At 29.8% G+C, this 14,182-nt stretch overlaps 1 protein-coding gene across 1 annotated transcript; it reads right to left on the bottom strand.

Annotated features, from left to right (window-relative positions):
* Positions 1–4,740: 4,740 nt before the first annotated feature.
* LOC108913233 (zinc finger protein 493-like) lies at positions 4,741–8,614 on the bottom strand. The gene is made up of 3 exons (XM_018718753.2): positions 8,605–8,614; positions 7,973–8,167; positions 4,741–5,756 (listed from the first exon to the last, which is right to left on the bottom strand). The coding sequence occupies exons 1-3, from the start codon at positions 8,612–8,614 to the stop codon at positions 4,741–4,743; spliced, it is 1,221 nt and encodes a 406-aa protein (XP_018574269.1).
* Positions 8,615–14,182: the final 5,568 nt, after the last annotated feature.

Here is a 14,182-nt window from a genome sequence, read left to right as displayed (position 1 = left end):
AAAATTTATTTTTTAAATTCATACAAATGATTCATTTACATATAAGAAATAGTACTTGACTTTCCCTTCTTCTTCTCAACAAAATTTTTCAAAAAGACATTAATCCAATTTTTATAATAATATAGGGAGTGTTTTCAATCGAGCTTAATGTAAATATATACATACAATAAAACGTCCGATTTCTGAGGGTACAAGGTATTAAAAATGTACCTTTTAATCACCATCATTTGCATAGAAAAAACCTTCAAACACAACACAGTTTATTGAGCATAAATATTGTACATGCTTATGAGATGACTAAAAATATACATTTTTTTTCACGTTGGCAAATGACTAGAAGTGTCTGAAAGCAGAGTTTCTGCATGCATTCGTACTATATGGCTTTTCAACTGATGTTTCCTTTTGAAACCAGACGGACAATAACCACAAAGGAACACTTTTCCTTTCCCACAGTCTTGAGATATATGGGAGCTTAAACAATTAGCATTTTTATACAATTTATTGCATTGGGGACAGCGAATACCTAAAATGAAACACTTATTAAAAATCTATACAATTCAACAAAGCGGTTCCAAAAAAGTTTACATGTGTCAATGTGGTAAGTCAGTAGGTATCAAAAGATATACTCTACTCGCAAAAATATTTCTGTCAATCGAGCACAGGTACGCGTATAAAACTGCATAAATAAATGATAATAATAATAATAATAAATAAAAGGGCTTCAGTTTTGCATCAAAGGAAACCCCCTTTTTTTCTTTATACTGCAAATCAATTTCTCTCATACACATAGGTCTTTAAGTTTCCAAAATATGTATCTAAATTGTAATAGGTTTTGTCTCTACATTATAACAGTTATCTTCGATAACTTTTTTTTTGTGACCATGTCCAAAAGAAACTCTTAAAGCGGTATTTTCTATCTGGGAATATGAGAAATGTAAACACGAAAATTTAAACATGTATTTAATGAAAATTTTCAAACTCATATGGATAATGGAGCATATGCATCCTTTGTTATTAAAGGAACATTATGTCTGTCATGTTAGATGTCCTGTTGCCGCTGTGCATCCGCCTCACGTGACCTCTCAAGTGAGCACCTCGTTTAAATTTCTTTCCACATTCAGGACAAACAAAATTTTTGGGTTTTCCACAATCGAGGCTAAGGTGCATCCGGATCGTGTGGGAGTTTTTGTACAGCTTACCACATTGGGGACAGGGTATAACTAAAATAAAACAAAGTTATACTACTTTATAAAAGACATTATAAATGACAGTTTCCACACTACTTTTTATTTAAATTGCTTCTTAAGAGTGAAACTTAAATATATAACACACGTCTGTCATAAGCATCACTACCTTTTTAATGTGATACTTTTCGATGATGCAAACTAGTATGAAGATAAAAATTGCAGGAAACGTTTTTGCACATTAGAAAGAAGAATATTGGAAAAATATTCAACATCTATTATAATTGAAGACGGTGTATTTTTTACACATTTGGACATAATAACGATTACAGTGATATTAGGTTTGATAAGTCTACATTTAAAATATGGGAGATAGATTCTAAAAAAATCGGTGTGAGTGAAAGCAAGAAAGGTGAATCCATCGAGTGAAATGGTTGAGTACATTTTCACTCAATATTGAGCATTTTGATAATTTTATTCATTCGTGATAATATTTGACCTGAAACTGAGTATTTTCACTCAAATATAGGTACCCGTTACATAAATTCACCAGATAAACTGGTATTTGGTACATTTGTATGTATAGTCTTTCCGATATCAATTGAAGAACCAAGACGTTGACAGTATGTACCAGGTTCGGTCGCTGACGCAGCAAGTCGGCATTGAAATATTTGAAAAACTTGTTCCCATGTTTATTTAACCATATCCATATACTGGTCTGGTCGACCTAAACGTGGAGATGGTAGACATGTATACGCCCAGTTGAAGAATGCGAGCGCGGGCTAACGAAATCTAACACAGTTGCATTGGGCCACTGGGCAATAAATCTCAGCTGTTGACAAGTGTTGACAAATTGCCCAGCAGTGCAGTGCAGCAATGTGGAATTTGGTGTGATTCAGGTAATTTTAATTTTTCTTCTTCTATTAATCATTGATATTGTAATTGCGAAAGGGAGAAATAATATTATTACAACATGGCATTTTGGAGACCTTTTAAAACGGAACAAAACATCAATATAATAAAATTGTTTGAGGACTAAATATTTAAAATATGTTGTTGGCCAAATGAAATTTTCTACACATTATGTACAACTTATTATAATTTTTTACCTTTAGCAGAAAACTTGTTTAGGGACGCCTATGAAGGTCATTAAATTTTATTGCCAGGCGTTTTTTTACATGTTCAACTGACTTCGGAAAGACTATACCTAAATCGGAGTAAATGTCCTCATTATTGAGGGACCCCACCCCACATTCTATGGTTGTCGTGCGTTGTCTTTGTCTACTCCTTTCGTCCCCATTAGGTCATCTCGTGGCGTGATGTACGGCGTGTAGTGCTGCACAAGTATTTATGATATTTTCGAAATAGCAATTTTTTTACAACAGTTTAACACCATGTATCTTCAAAACGAAGCATCTGCGGAACAATGTTTACATGGACTTTTTTTGTCTTAAAATCGCTCAAATAATCGTCCGTTGAATTTATTGTAAATACTTAATTAACACCTTGTACAATATGAAATCTAACTTTTTTAAATGGAACACATATTACAGCGTTTTTTGATTATTTGTTTAATTTAAGACCTACCTTGATAAACAAATATTGGGACTAAGTATGTATACTTCTTTACGATTTTCAGTTAAATGACAAATGAAATGAAATGTCCAGTGATGAAAGGAATATATTTTTAGACATTTATTGAACCATAAGACCTACAAACTTAAAATAAAAATCCAGTTTCGATAATAAAAAAACGAATGACATAAGCTACTGCACAATATACAGCAAGTTTTAAACATCAATTCTAAACTTACAACACAATATACCTAAATGTATAATTAGAAAAATAGTATGACAATAAAAATAAAAACCGTTTTCAAAATATTTCCATAGGGCATTAAACAATGAGGAAAACAATTACCACTTTTATAATTTTTCGCCTTCACGAAAGGTTATCATTTTTGTACCTCATATAATGTACTGCTATGGGCACAATGCTATGAGAGTTTTTATAAATTGTGTAAATGCGAAATGTGTACTTACAGTCCGTACGATATATTCATTCAGATAGAAAATTTCAAGTTCCGATAACAGAACTTTCTTGGCTTTTTTATTTTTTGGAACTCTATTTCAACAAATATTGTACGGACTTTATTTTTTGTTACAAACTCAGGGAACCAAACTGTGGCTTTATAAAATTCGAAAACTTATTACTGTGAAATAAAAATAGACAGCAATTATGTAACATACTTTTTGATAGATATTGTGTAATTATGATCTAATATTTTTTATGTACTAGTCAGTATGTTCATTAGGGTGGCTTAGAAAAAATTTTCAAAATTGTTTTTTCGTGCCTCTTTTGAAAATATATTAGTTTATCATGTTTTAAGAGTCCTCTCATAAAATCAGCTCAAAAAAAATTTTTAGAGGTCGCTCAATATTTTTAAAAATTTCCAAAATCGTCAAAAATTGATTTTTTTTAAGTTTTTTTCACTCATAATTATTTTAACTTTAAAAGTAGTGTACTTAAAATGTTTTCGAGCGACCACTAAAAATAAATATCAACGAACTAATAATTTTTTTATTTGATAAATAAAAGAATAGAAATAAATCATGAGACACTTAAAAAATTTCTCAAGGCAAAATTTACTACCGCACTGAGTATCAAATATTTATAACATTTTAATTTTTTTAAATTTAAGTGTGATTTATTTCTATTCTTTTGTTGACCAAATTCAATGAAAAAATTATTAGTTCGTTGATATTTATTTTTGGAGGTCCGAAAACGTTTTAGGTGCACTACTTTGAAAGTTAAAATAATTATGAGTGACCTTTAGAAATTAAAATATCGATTTGAAATTTTCAGAATCGAGATTTTTTTCAACCTAGAAAATGATAAAATAACGAGAAAAAATAAAAAAAAAATTTTTTGACGATTTTGGAAATTTTGAAAAATCTTGAGCGACCTTTAAAAAGGTTTTTTTTAGCTGATTTTTGAGGGGTCTCTTAAAACATGATAAACTAACATATATTCACAAGAGACTCGAAAAAAAATATTCGTTTTTTTTTGGGCCACCCTAATTTCATACTTAAATAGTAAGAGTTACAATACTTTATAATTACTTACTTAGTTATAAGACAGAAACATCCTTAAAGTTACATATTATCTAATCGGATATTATAATATTAAACAGATGCAACAATTATTCCGGCTATAATCAAACCTATTTAAAATATTGCATTATGTATGTATGTATGTTTCAATATAACCAAAACAATTGATTTGGAAGCAGTTTTTTTATATATAGGTAATTAGTTAAAACAATGTTACCCAAAATTAAATCTGTCACTGTAAACTTGAAACTGTCAGTTCCATAACTTATTATTTTTTCTCTTCTAAAATTTTTACTCAGACAGACTAAACAACAAATTTCTACAACACACGCCACTAATAATGAACATTTTAATAGGTATTATACTTGCAACAGTGCTAGTGTGTTAACTAATGCGAAAATTAAAATAAGAACTGGAAAAGGTACTAAATTTAAGTTGGATCTTAAGAATCTTCCTCCAACATATCGTTTATATCATCAATAGAAACGTAATAGTCAGACTTGTCAGCGTCGATGTTATCGTCGTTAACGTTAACTAGTGGAATGCTAAAAACTGTACTACCACCGGCGGCCCCTTCTCCGTCTTCCTCCACAATTTCAACATTCTCAATACTGTTCAGGCTTTGCACGGTCTTCATCATGTCGTTTTCCTCTGTCGTTGCATCCTCAGTCTTTTTAATATCAAAGAGTGAATCTACGTTAATTTTCTCTAGAGTATTCTCGGATCCAAATCTTTTCTTGCATTTCTGACACAAGTCGCCTTTATTGTGCACAAAGAATGAGTTACAAGATTCGCACCTGAAGTTCTTCTTGCGTTTCTTGACAACTTTTTTCTTAATAATGCGACTTTTCTTCATGATACTTAATGTCGGGGGCTTCTTATCCACTGGCTTCGTTTTGCTGGTGCCCTTGCTTGACAAACTCTTCCCTTTCGAAGAAAGGTTTGCTTCCTTCTTAATTTTTTTTTGAACATTTTCGCATTTATAACATAAACCGCGGATATTTCTTATGAAAACTGAACATATTCTGCATTTATTTTTGACAGGGACTTGGTCGAGCTGATCTTTTGTTTTCCTCTGGACTGGTGGCTTCTTTCCGGTTTCCAAATATTCCTTGCACCTGTAGCAGAACTGTTCTCCTTTCCTTACGAATAAGTTGCACAATACACAACGCAGGGTTGCTATTAGTTTGCCTTTCTTCTCGCATATCAATATGTTCTGGTGCTTTTGCCTAACGTATTTGTGTCGCAGCTTTGTCACTAATTCTCTGTGGAAAGTTTTAGTCATTGGCTTCCTCTTCGTCCTCCTCGGTCTTTCTGGGACAGTATTCCCACTTTTTTCTTCTTCTGCAGCAAGAGAATCTATAGAGGATATGACTGGGTAAGTACAAATTGTCGCCCCTGCTTCACTTTCAATTCTGGTGACGCTTAGAAGTGGGTCGCACTGATAACGATGTTCATCTGAAATGATTTCAAAGTTAGCACATTTTTGTCTTTGAAGCTACAGGAAAAAAACTTTACGAATTGCATAAAATAGAATAAAATAACTAAATATATATAAGGACTACTAATATGCACTTTTTAAAGTAGAAAAAAAATATTATTTATAACCAATCATTTAATTGCACATTACAATTTTGAATTTAAAAGTATATTCGATGTAAAAGATTATGCTCGGATCATATTGTATTCATAACTATGTTTCCTTGAAACAAGACAATAGTTTTTGTGTACATATAAAAAAAGAATACTTGCAAAAACTAGTCAGAGTTATTGTAAGATACATTTTCATATTAAAAATACCGATTTTTCTGTTTTCATCGTTCATCCATTTTCCAATTTTATTTAACTAACTTATATAATACGTCCTTTAAATAGTGATACGTATTCAGTTCAGTCAGAAAAAGGCTGTAAATCTGTTAGTAAAAATTTGTTTCTTAAATATGATCTTCCTCATCTAAAACAAAATATATTAGTCAAAAGTGAAGACAATGTTTCCTTGGAAATAAATTCTTGTGTCTTTAAAATACGTAGATCAAGTAAGACCAAATAATCTTCGGGTAAAATTAGTGGATTTGGTACCACGAAATAATATTTTTTGTAGAACCAGAGAATTCTAAGTGTCATACTTTTTGGGAACGCCACTCCTTTGACCATCCTATAACTTTTCTACCAATACGCTTGTTTTTACCTAATTTTCATATCTAATAAGAAACTTGTTTATAAAGTTTTTTATTTCATGTGAAATTTCAGTAGGTTTCAAGAGAAACTAACATACCTTCGCATGGACTTACGATGTTAGTGATATAGTTTCTATACATAAAAAGAAAAAAATTAAATGAACATAGTTAATAAAATGCCTCTTAATGCAGTACAGATGTTTCAAATTCTACGCAGAGTTACCAATTGATAACGTGTTGAAAAGAAACATGGAAAAACAACATATTTTTAGAATAAATAAATTTTCAAATGTCTTAAATTTTTATTTCTCCTGGGATCAAGACTGTTAACAAAATTACTAGCAACTAACTAAATATCACTTCATACGCCACTACTTAGTGACAAAAATAGTTTTCAGGTTGTTTTTGACAAGCATATCATTAATAAATAATAAGTAAATCCAACTTTTATCACTTAGGTAAAACATTCTTTAGCTTATTATGTCTGCACAAATGTTGTTTTAGATTAGATTTCAGTTTGGCTTCGAAAGAACACCCCTCTATGGAACATTTGAAAGAGGGTTGTTTACCGCACTCAAATCTACGATGTCTGTATAGCGACGCATAGTGTCTATACGATCTTTTGCAATCTGGACAGGTATGTAAATTTCCACCTAAAACCAAAAAGAATCAGAAACGTAATGAAAATTTTTACTTGCACACACAAAACATTTGAGTACAATTGTATAAGTTTGCTTGCAATGCTTCTTTGAGCAATTCCTAACCCCAAAAACTAGAAGGTCTCCAATAAAGAAATATAACTCATAAGTTGCGTTTTTCGTTTATTGTCTTAAGCCTACATTTAAAAATAGCTTCGAAAATTTCATGCCAAGAACTTTGACACGTATATCTCTGTCAGATTTTATTGAGACGGAAGATACAATACTCATTATATGTAGGCAATTAAAAATGTTTTATTAAAGTTAAATATCACAAAATTCAATATATTTATTAATACAATACAATTCAGTTGTACAAATAAGAGAAAATATAGAAGATATTAATAAAATCACTTTAAAGGTTGATATACTAATAATCGACACAAATCTATAAACTTATTGTAGTGATGTCCATTTGAATTAAGACGTTGAGTCTATACATGTAATGTTTCTGTGTATTTATCAAAGAGCAGTGTCTCTACGTTCTAGGGAAACATAAATGTAATTTCGATTGTTCTGTGGATAGTTTACGTTTGTGTCTACGTACACAAGTCTTGCGATCTATTAGCTACGTCGAAAATTTGTAGGTAAAGTTAATTTTTCTTGGAGATGTGTGTGAGAAAGTGCTTGTTTCCGACCAATGGGATCCTTTCCGACTTTTTTGCGAAATGCTTTCTTGAAAAATGTGTTGATATATCAATCAGAAATGATCATTTAGTCAAATTATTAACATATCTTCGCACTTTTAGAAACTCTCAATTCTAATCCATATAATCTTCAGTAATATTATCCCCCAAACCAGACTGTAACGAATTCTTATGCCTCTTGGTATGTTTCGTCAAGTTTCCTTTCAGTTTACAAGTGAAGGCGCAGCCTGGGTAATCGCAGGCAAACAGGGGGTTCTTGCCACATTCAAATTTTACATGCTTGTAAAGAGAAGCCTTGTGTTTGTACAGACGGTTGCACTGGACACAGCGGTGGTGTGCTTTTTCACCTAAAATAATCGTGTTTTACAAATCTCAAAAGATCAACGCTATGACTACAGATTGTTAAGTATAGACGTGCAATAGTGAAGATCTCCGCAATGTGGATTTCTTCAGCTATCTTTAGAAATAGGATAGATAAAGAGATTTTAATACAACTAACCACTACTTATTTCTTAGATGCGAAAATCATTAAAATTTCTCTTACCTATGGCTCTGTTTTTGTAACTATCTATATAGATATTTTTTTTTAGAAATAAAAAGTTTCTTTACGACGTCAACATGAAGTTAGATTTTATTCCACTCGATAACAGGACACAACTATTACAATCTAACCTGACTTATCAATGTCACATATTTTGTTGAGTTAGAGAAAAAACTGACTGTATCGTACTAGCCTCATAATTTTCACAGCTTTAACTAAGTTTAATACGTAGTCTTTACTTACCTGTAGACATTTTATGTTGTTTTATAATAGGATAGTGGTTTGTAAAATGAGAACACAGTTTTTGAATTATAAATTTTTTGATAAAAGTCAACATGTAACAAATATACTTATACAGTTTTAAATAGTTGATTTTTCTTTTAATGGTCATGTGTTAAATCCATCTTTTTTATTTCAAGAGTCTGACCGTCCCTGCTGGCTCTGACTTTTATAAAGGCAGGGCAATGCCTTAAATAAAAAATAAATATACAGGGAGTCCCGAAATTAATGGGACACAGAGCAAGGGTAGATTCCTTACATCAAAATAATGCGATTAAGCCAAACTTACCTTGGTCCATTTGTGGCTAATAAAAAAGTTACAGTGCGTTAAATTTGAAATTTTGAATTCGAAATTCTTAAAATTCTTAGAAAGTTTTCAAAGGATTCTTTTGAAAATTTGGATTAGGGTTTTTTTTGGGACGAGAAAAACGAATCCGTACTACTAGAGGGCGCTACAAAATGTACTCTTGGTTGAGAAAAACTGATAACTGTTTTATCAGTGTGTGTACGAAAGTTTTAATTGAAAAATATTGTTCTCCTATCTATTTTTCACAAATAAGGGATACTTGTTTTATGTCTATAAATTTAACCGTTTCCGATTTATTTCTTGTTTTTCTATTGGATGCAATAAAATAAAATAAAATAAAAGTTTGTGGTTATTTACGTAAAAAACTAAAGATTATTTTTAATAATAATTTAATTACATTCAGGTGGCTACATTAAATTTTTATAATTAAAAAAATATTCCTTTCACCTTTTTCTTTTTTTCGTTATTTAACATTTTTTGATGAAAAAGATTAGATTTTTACGAAAAAAAAAACACATTTTCAATTTAAAACAATCAGTAAAAGATACAACATTTATCCTGTAATCAATTAGCAGAAGTGACCACTTCAGTAGTTCAGTAGTTTTAATAAATTGTGTATTTTATTTTATTGCATCCAATAGAAAAACAAGAAATAAATCGAAAACGGTTAAATTTATCGACATAAAACAAGTATCCCTTATTTGTGAAAAATAGATAGGACAACAATAGTACACACACTGATAAAAAAGTTATAACCAGTTTTTATTAACCAAGAGCACATTTCGTAGCGCTCTCTAGCGCCTACAGTAAAACTAAGTACGGATTCGTTTTCTTGTCCCAGAAAACCCCCTAATCCAAATTTTCAAAGGAATCCTTTGAAAACTTTTTAAGAATTTTAAGAATTTTGAATTCAAAATTTCAACTTTAACGACCTGTAACTTTTTTATTAGCCACAAATGGACCAGGGTAAGTTTGACTTAATCGCATTATTTTGATGTAAGGAAACTACTCTTGCTCTGTGTCCCATTAATTTCGGGACACCCTGTATATGTATTGACATATTTCAATTAAATGATTTCAATACAAGCATGTACGAATACATGAAAGTTATAAATAATAATTAAAAAAAATATATAAATAATATAAATAATTAAATAATATTTTTAGACTTAATTTTTTTATTTTAGTTTCTCGTAGTATATATTTTCTAAATTTATTTATTAGTGCAACAACAATAACTATAACAGAATAATTTATTTTCTGTCTAATACAAATACTTACTTTTTTACGACACATTTGTATTCAATTTCGTAATAGACCAACTCTGGCTTGAGAGGTATTTTAGTTTTGCCCCTGTTTTCGAGCTTTCTCGACTTTGCCTTGCTGAACCTAATTCGATTTTCGAATTCATATTGTTTGAAAAACTCGGAGAATGTGTCGTAAGTTGGAAAACGCATTCCAACAAAAATTGTGGAGGGAAATCCTTGTAGTGGTTTGTAATCTAAAAATGTAAGAGATCAGTGAACATTTCTTTTAAGTAAACAGGTTTTCGTTTGGTGTTTGGTTCTGGTCATAGAAAATAAAAAAATAACGCATTTTACTACTTTCTTTATTCGAATGAAAAATAATTTGTAGGTTCGATATGATTTTTTTAATTCAAAGTGGCATTTGACACAAAATTTAAATCATCTAGCTGTTCATCGGACGTAAAAGAATATTTGAAGGAATAGAAAACACGTATTTCTTCTTATTATTTATATTTTCAGCAAATATTTATAATTACATACTTCACTCGTGATTTGATAAAGATATTCTCAATGAAATAAATAAATAGCTGATATAAAAAAGCGCAAAATACTAATGGGCAGACAAAACAATTTTCTCTGAATATAGATTCTAAAATATGTAGCCAAAAGGAGACATTACAAGTTTCTTACAGACTTACAGATCAAAGTTATATTTTTTTAGAAGAAAACAATAGTCACCTAGTTGAAAAAGGGTGCCCTGCGCTTTCCAGAAATATACAGGGTCGTGCTTGAGTCTGTTCCGACATGGGTATAGGTAAAGGTACTTTACAATGTACTTATTGAGAAAATTGGCGCGACACTGGGTTTTCAAGTTTTAAAAGCAAACCTTAAAGTAGCGTTAAGAAACCGACAGAAAGTTTCGACTAATTACAAAATTTTAACAAATTATCTCTTTTGGTTCTTCTTGTCTGCATACCTAGGCAGGAATATATTTTCCCTCAACCTTCTTAAAATTAACTGCAGAAATTTTCCTTTTATTACTGGAATGTACCTAAGACCACCCTGTATAATTTGTTATATTTAATTCAAAAAATAAAAATTTTTGCCAATTAACTAAAAACAAATGCACTACCACTACCGAAACACAACTTAGGACATTATTGTATATGGTTTACTATATAGGAAAACAAAACTCAAAAATTTAATTTTGCTCTTTTTGTTAAAATGAAATTTCTTTATCCTCAAATTGGCTACATATTTTTATTATTATTAAGGGTTGCAGCAAGCTACGTTATAGCAAAATGGCGATATAACTGTGATCATCGCATGTTGGTCCGTTTTACTAACAAGTCACTAACACATATCAGCACTAAAGTATCAACGAATTCATTGATGCCAGGAAAAAGGCTTCGTTTCTTGGTACATGTACTTGTAGTCGAATTTGATAGGAAGACCAACGGCGTGCCTGTATTTAAAATGACGGTCCAAGTTGCCCTTGACTTTGCAGGAATAGCTGCAGCCTTCCACTTGACACACGAACTGGGGCTCCTGGTTGCATTCGTACTTTTTATGCCTCATCAAGTTGCCTTTGTATTTGTATCTCCTGCTGCATATGGGACACCCGAATCGATAATCTAAAAAAATAGTGTCAGTACTTTTACTCTTTTCTTTTTCTCTTAAAACAAATAACAACGGACACAATTTCAGCATGGTATGGTTAATATGAGTTTTTGACAACAGAAAGTGATGGTTGAATTTAAAAAAGACAGTGAATTCTACATTTTTCGTACAAGAGAGTAGCAAATTATATCAAAAATCAAATTCGGAGGTTTTGTTTGTTTTCAATTTCAATTTTATTTGAAACAATTTTAAAAATCCTTTATTGTACATATCAAAGTAGATAATTATTACTTGGTTAATGAAATTTCTCTTCATTAGATTCATAATTTACTTAGGTGAAATAAACAGTATTAATAAGAGTTGTAAAGGATTGTCGAATTCATTGAAATCAAAATTGAAATAAAACAAGAGTAAACAGTATTACATATTTTATCTACAAATAACTAATACAAAAAATATCTAACTAATCAATAAATAAATCATAAACTATATAAAACAAGGTGTTCATAACAATATTTTTAATACCCTATCACCCTTAGCAAAAATATACATATAATGTGATGTGATCTTTAATACCAGTGAATTATTTACATTGATGAAATGAGCTCATATAAGATATTTTTCATAAAATTTCCGTTTCTTTACCTCAAATATGAGTAAAGTACTAGATTGCAATACTTTTCTCAACAATAGGTAACACTGGAAATTTCCAATCTTTACAATTATGAATTTTTCCCTTATGAGACTTTATTGAATCATCTGTTAGGCTATTGATTATAGGATTTTAAAAGGAACTATGGCGTTCAAGATAATTTATTCTATGAATCGTTCAAATGGTCATTTTAGATGAAAAACCCACGGAGTGTTATTAGATTAGAGGGTGGAAATTGGAGATAGGGATGAAAATGCACCCCTTTCAGTTTTTTAATTGTAGCTCGAAAACGAAGCAAAATTTCGTTATAGTTCATAGGAAAAATTGTTTAGGGAATTGAATTTCACATCGAAATGGCTTATTTAAAAAATTTAAAAGGAAAATTTTATGTGAAAAATCGTTAATTAACAATTTATAAAAAAACAATAGACAATATTTTTTATTTTGTTTTTACTTTTTTGACTCCAATTTTTTTATTAGTAGTAGTAGGTAAAGAAAATTTCTGTACTAAAAGACTAAATGAGAATCCCCTCAAAATGATGCGTTTTCAATAGTTTTTGGACTAATAAACTGACTGAATTATAACCGGTCAAATTTTTAACATAATAATGATTATAATTTTTATTATTTTTACAAAAAAGTAACGGTAAAAGTCTACCTTGTAGACTTGTAACGAAACAGAAATGAAATACATTTCAAATTAAATCATTTTACAAATCTAAATGTTTTAAATTCTAAACAATATTTGGGTATAATTAATAAGTAGTTTTTAAATTAAATCATTTATATACATTATTATAAATCTCTTTATTTGAGGTAGCAAAAAAAGAAATATAGTATGATAAACTGTAATTTCATTTGAAAAATCTCTTATATTTCATACAGTTGTGAAAATCTTTATTTATTATTAACAGATAAAACTTTTGAAATAATTTTTTATTAAGTAAAGAACTAATTCGTTGTAAAAATAATAATAATTATTATGTTAAAAACGACGAAAATTTAAAAAATATTTAAGTTTGACCGGTTATAACTCAGTCAATATTAGTCCAAAAACTTTTGAAAACCCATCATTTTGAAGGGAATCTCATCTAGTTTTTTTGTAAAGAAATTTTCTTTGCCTACATCTACTAAAAAAAAATTAGATCCAAAAAGTAAAATATAAATAAAAAAATCAAATTTTCTGCTTATTATTATTATTAATAATTAACGATTTTTTGCATAAAATTTTTCTATTCAATTTTTTAAATAAGCCATTACGATGGCAAATTCAATTCTCTACAAAATTTTTCCTATGAACTATACCGAAACTTTGCTTCGTTTTCGTGTTATATTTAAAAAACTGCAAAAGTGCATTTTCACCCCTATCTTCAACATCAATCCTCTAATTTAATAGCACTGCGTGGTTTTTTCATCTAAAATGACTCTTTGAACGATTCATGCAATAAAATTGCTTGAACGTCATAGTTCCCTGTTTTTTTGGATATAATCAATAGCCCATGTTGTCTCAGGATATATTTCACATTCGAAAATTTAAATGTTAAGTTTTTAACGCTGAAGACAAAATTTGCTGGATTAAAACGTTATTTTGATTCTGTTATACCTTTACTTATACTTACGCTTCCATATAATTACATTTGAAAATTCTTATAGCATTTAAACAATTTTAATTAATTGCGAATTATTGTCTAATTACTTTTGGGGTTATAAGGTGTC

Source organism: Anoplophora glabripennis, unplaced genomic scaffold (assembly GCF_000390285.2).
Source record: "Anoplophora glabripennis isolate ALB-LARVAE unplaced genomic scaffold, Agla_2.0 scaffold333, whole genome shotgun sequence".
Taxonomy (NCBI): domain Eukaryota; kingdom Metazoa; phylum Arthropoda; class Insecta; order Coleoptera; family Cerambycidae; genus Anoplophora; species Anoplophora glabripennis.
Note: the sequence above shows the minus strand (reverse complement) of the source record. Positions and strands in the feature narration are given on the sequence as shown.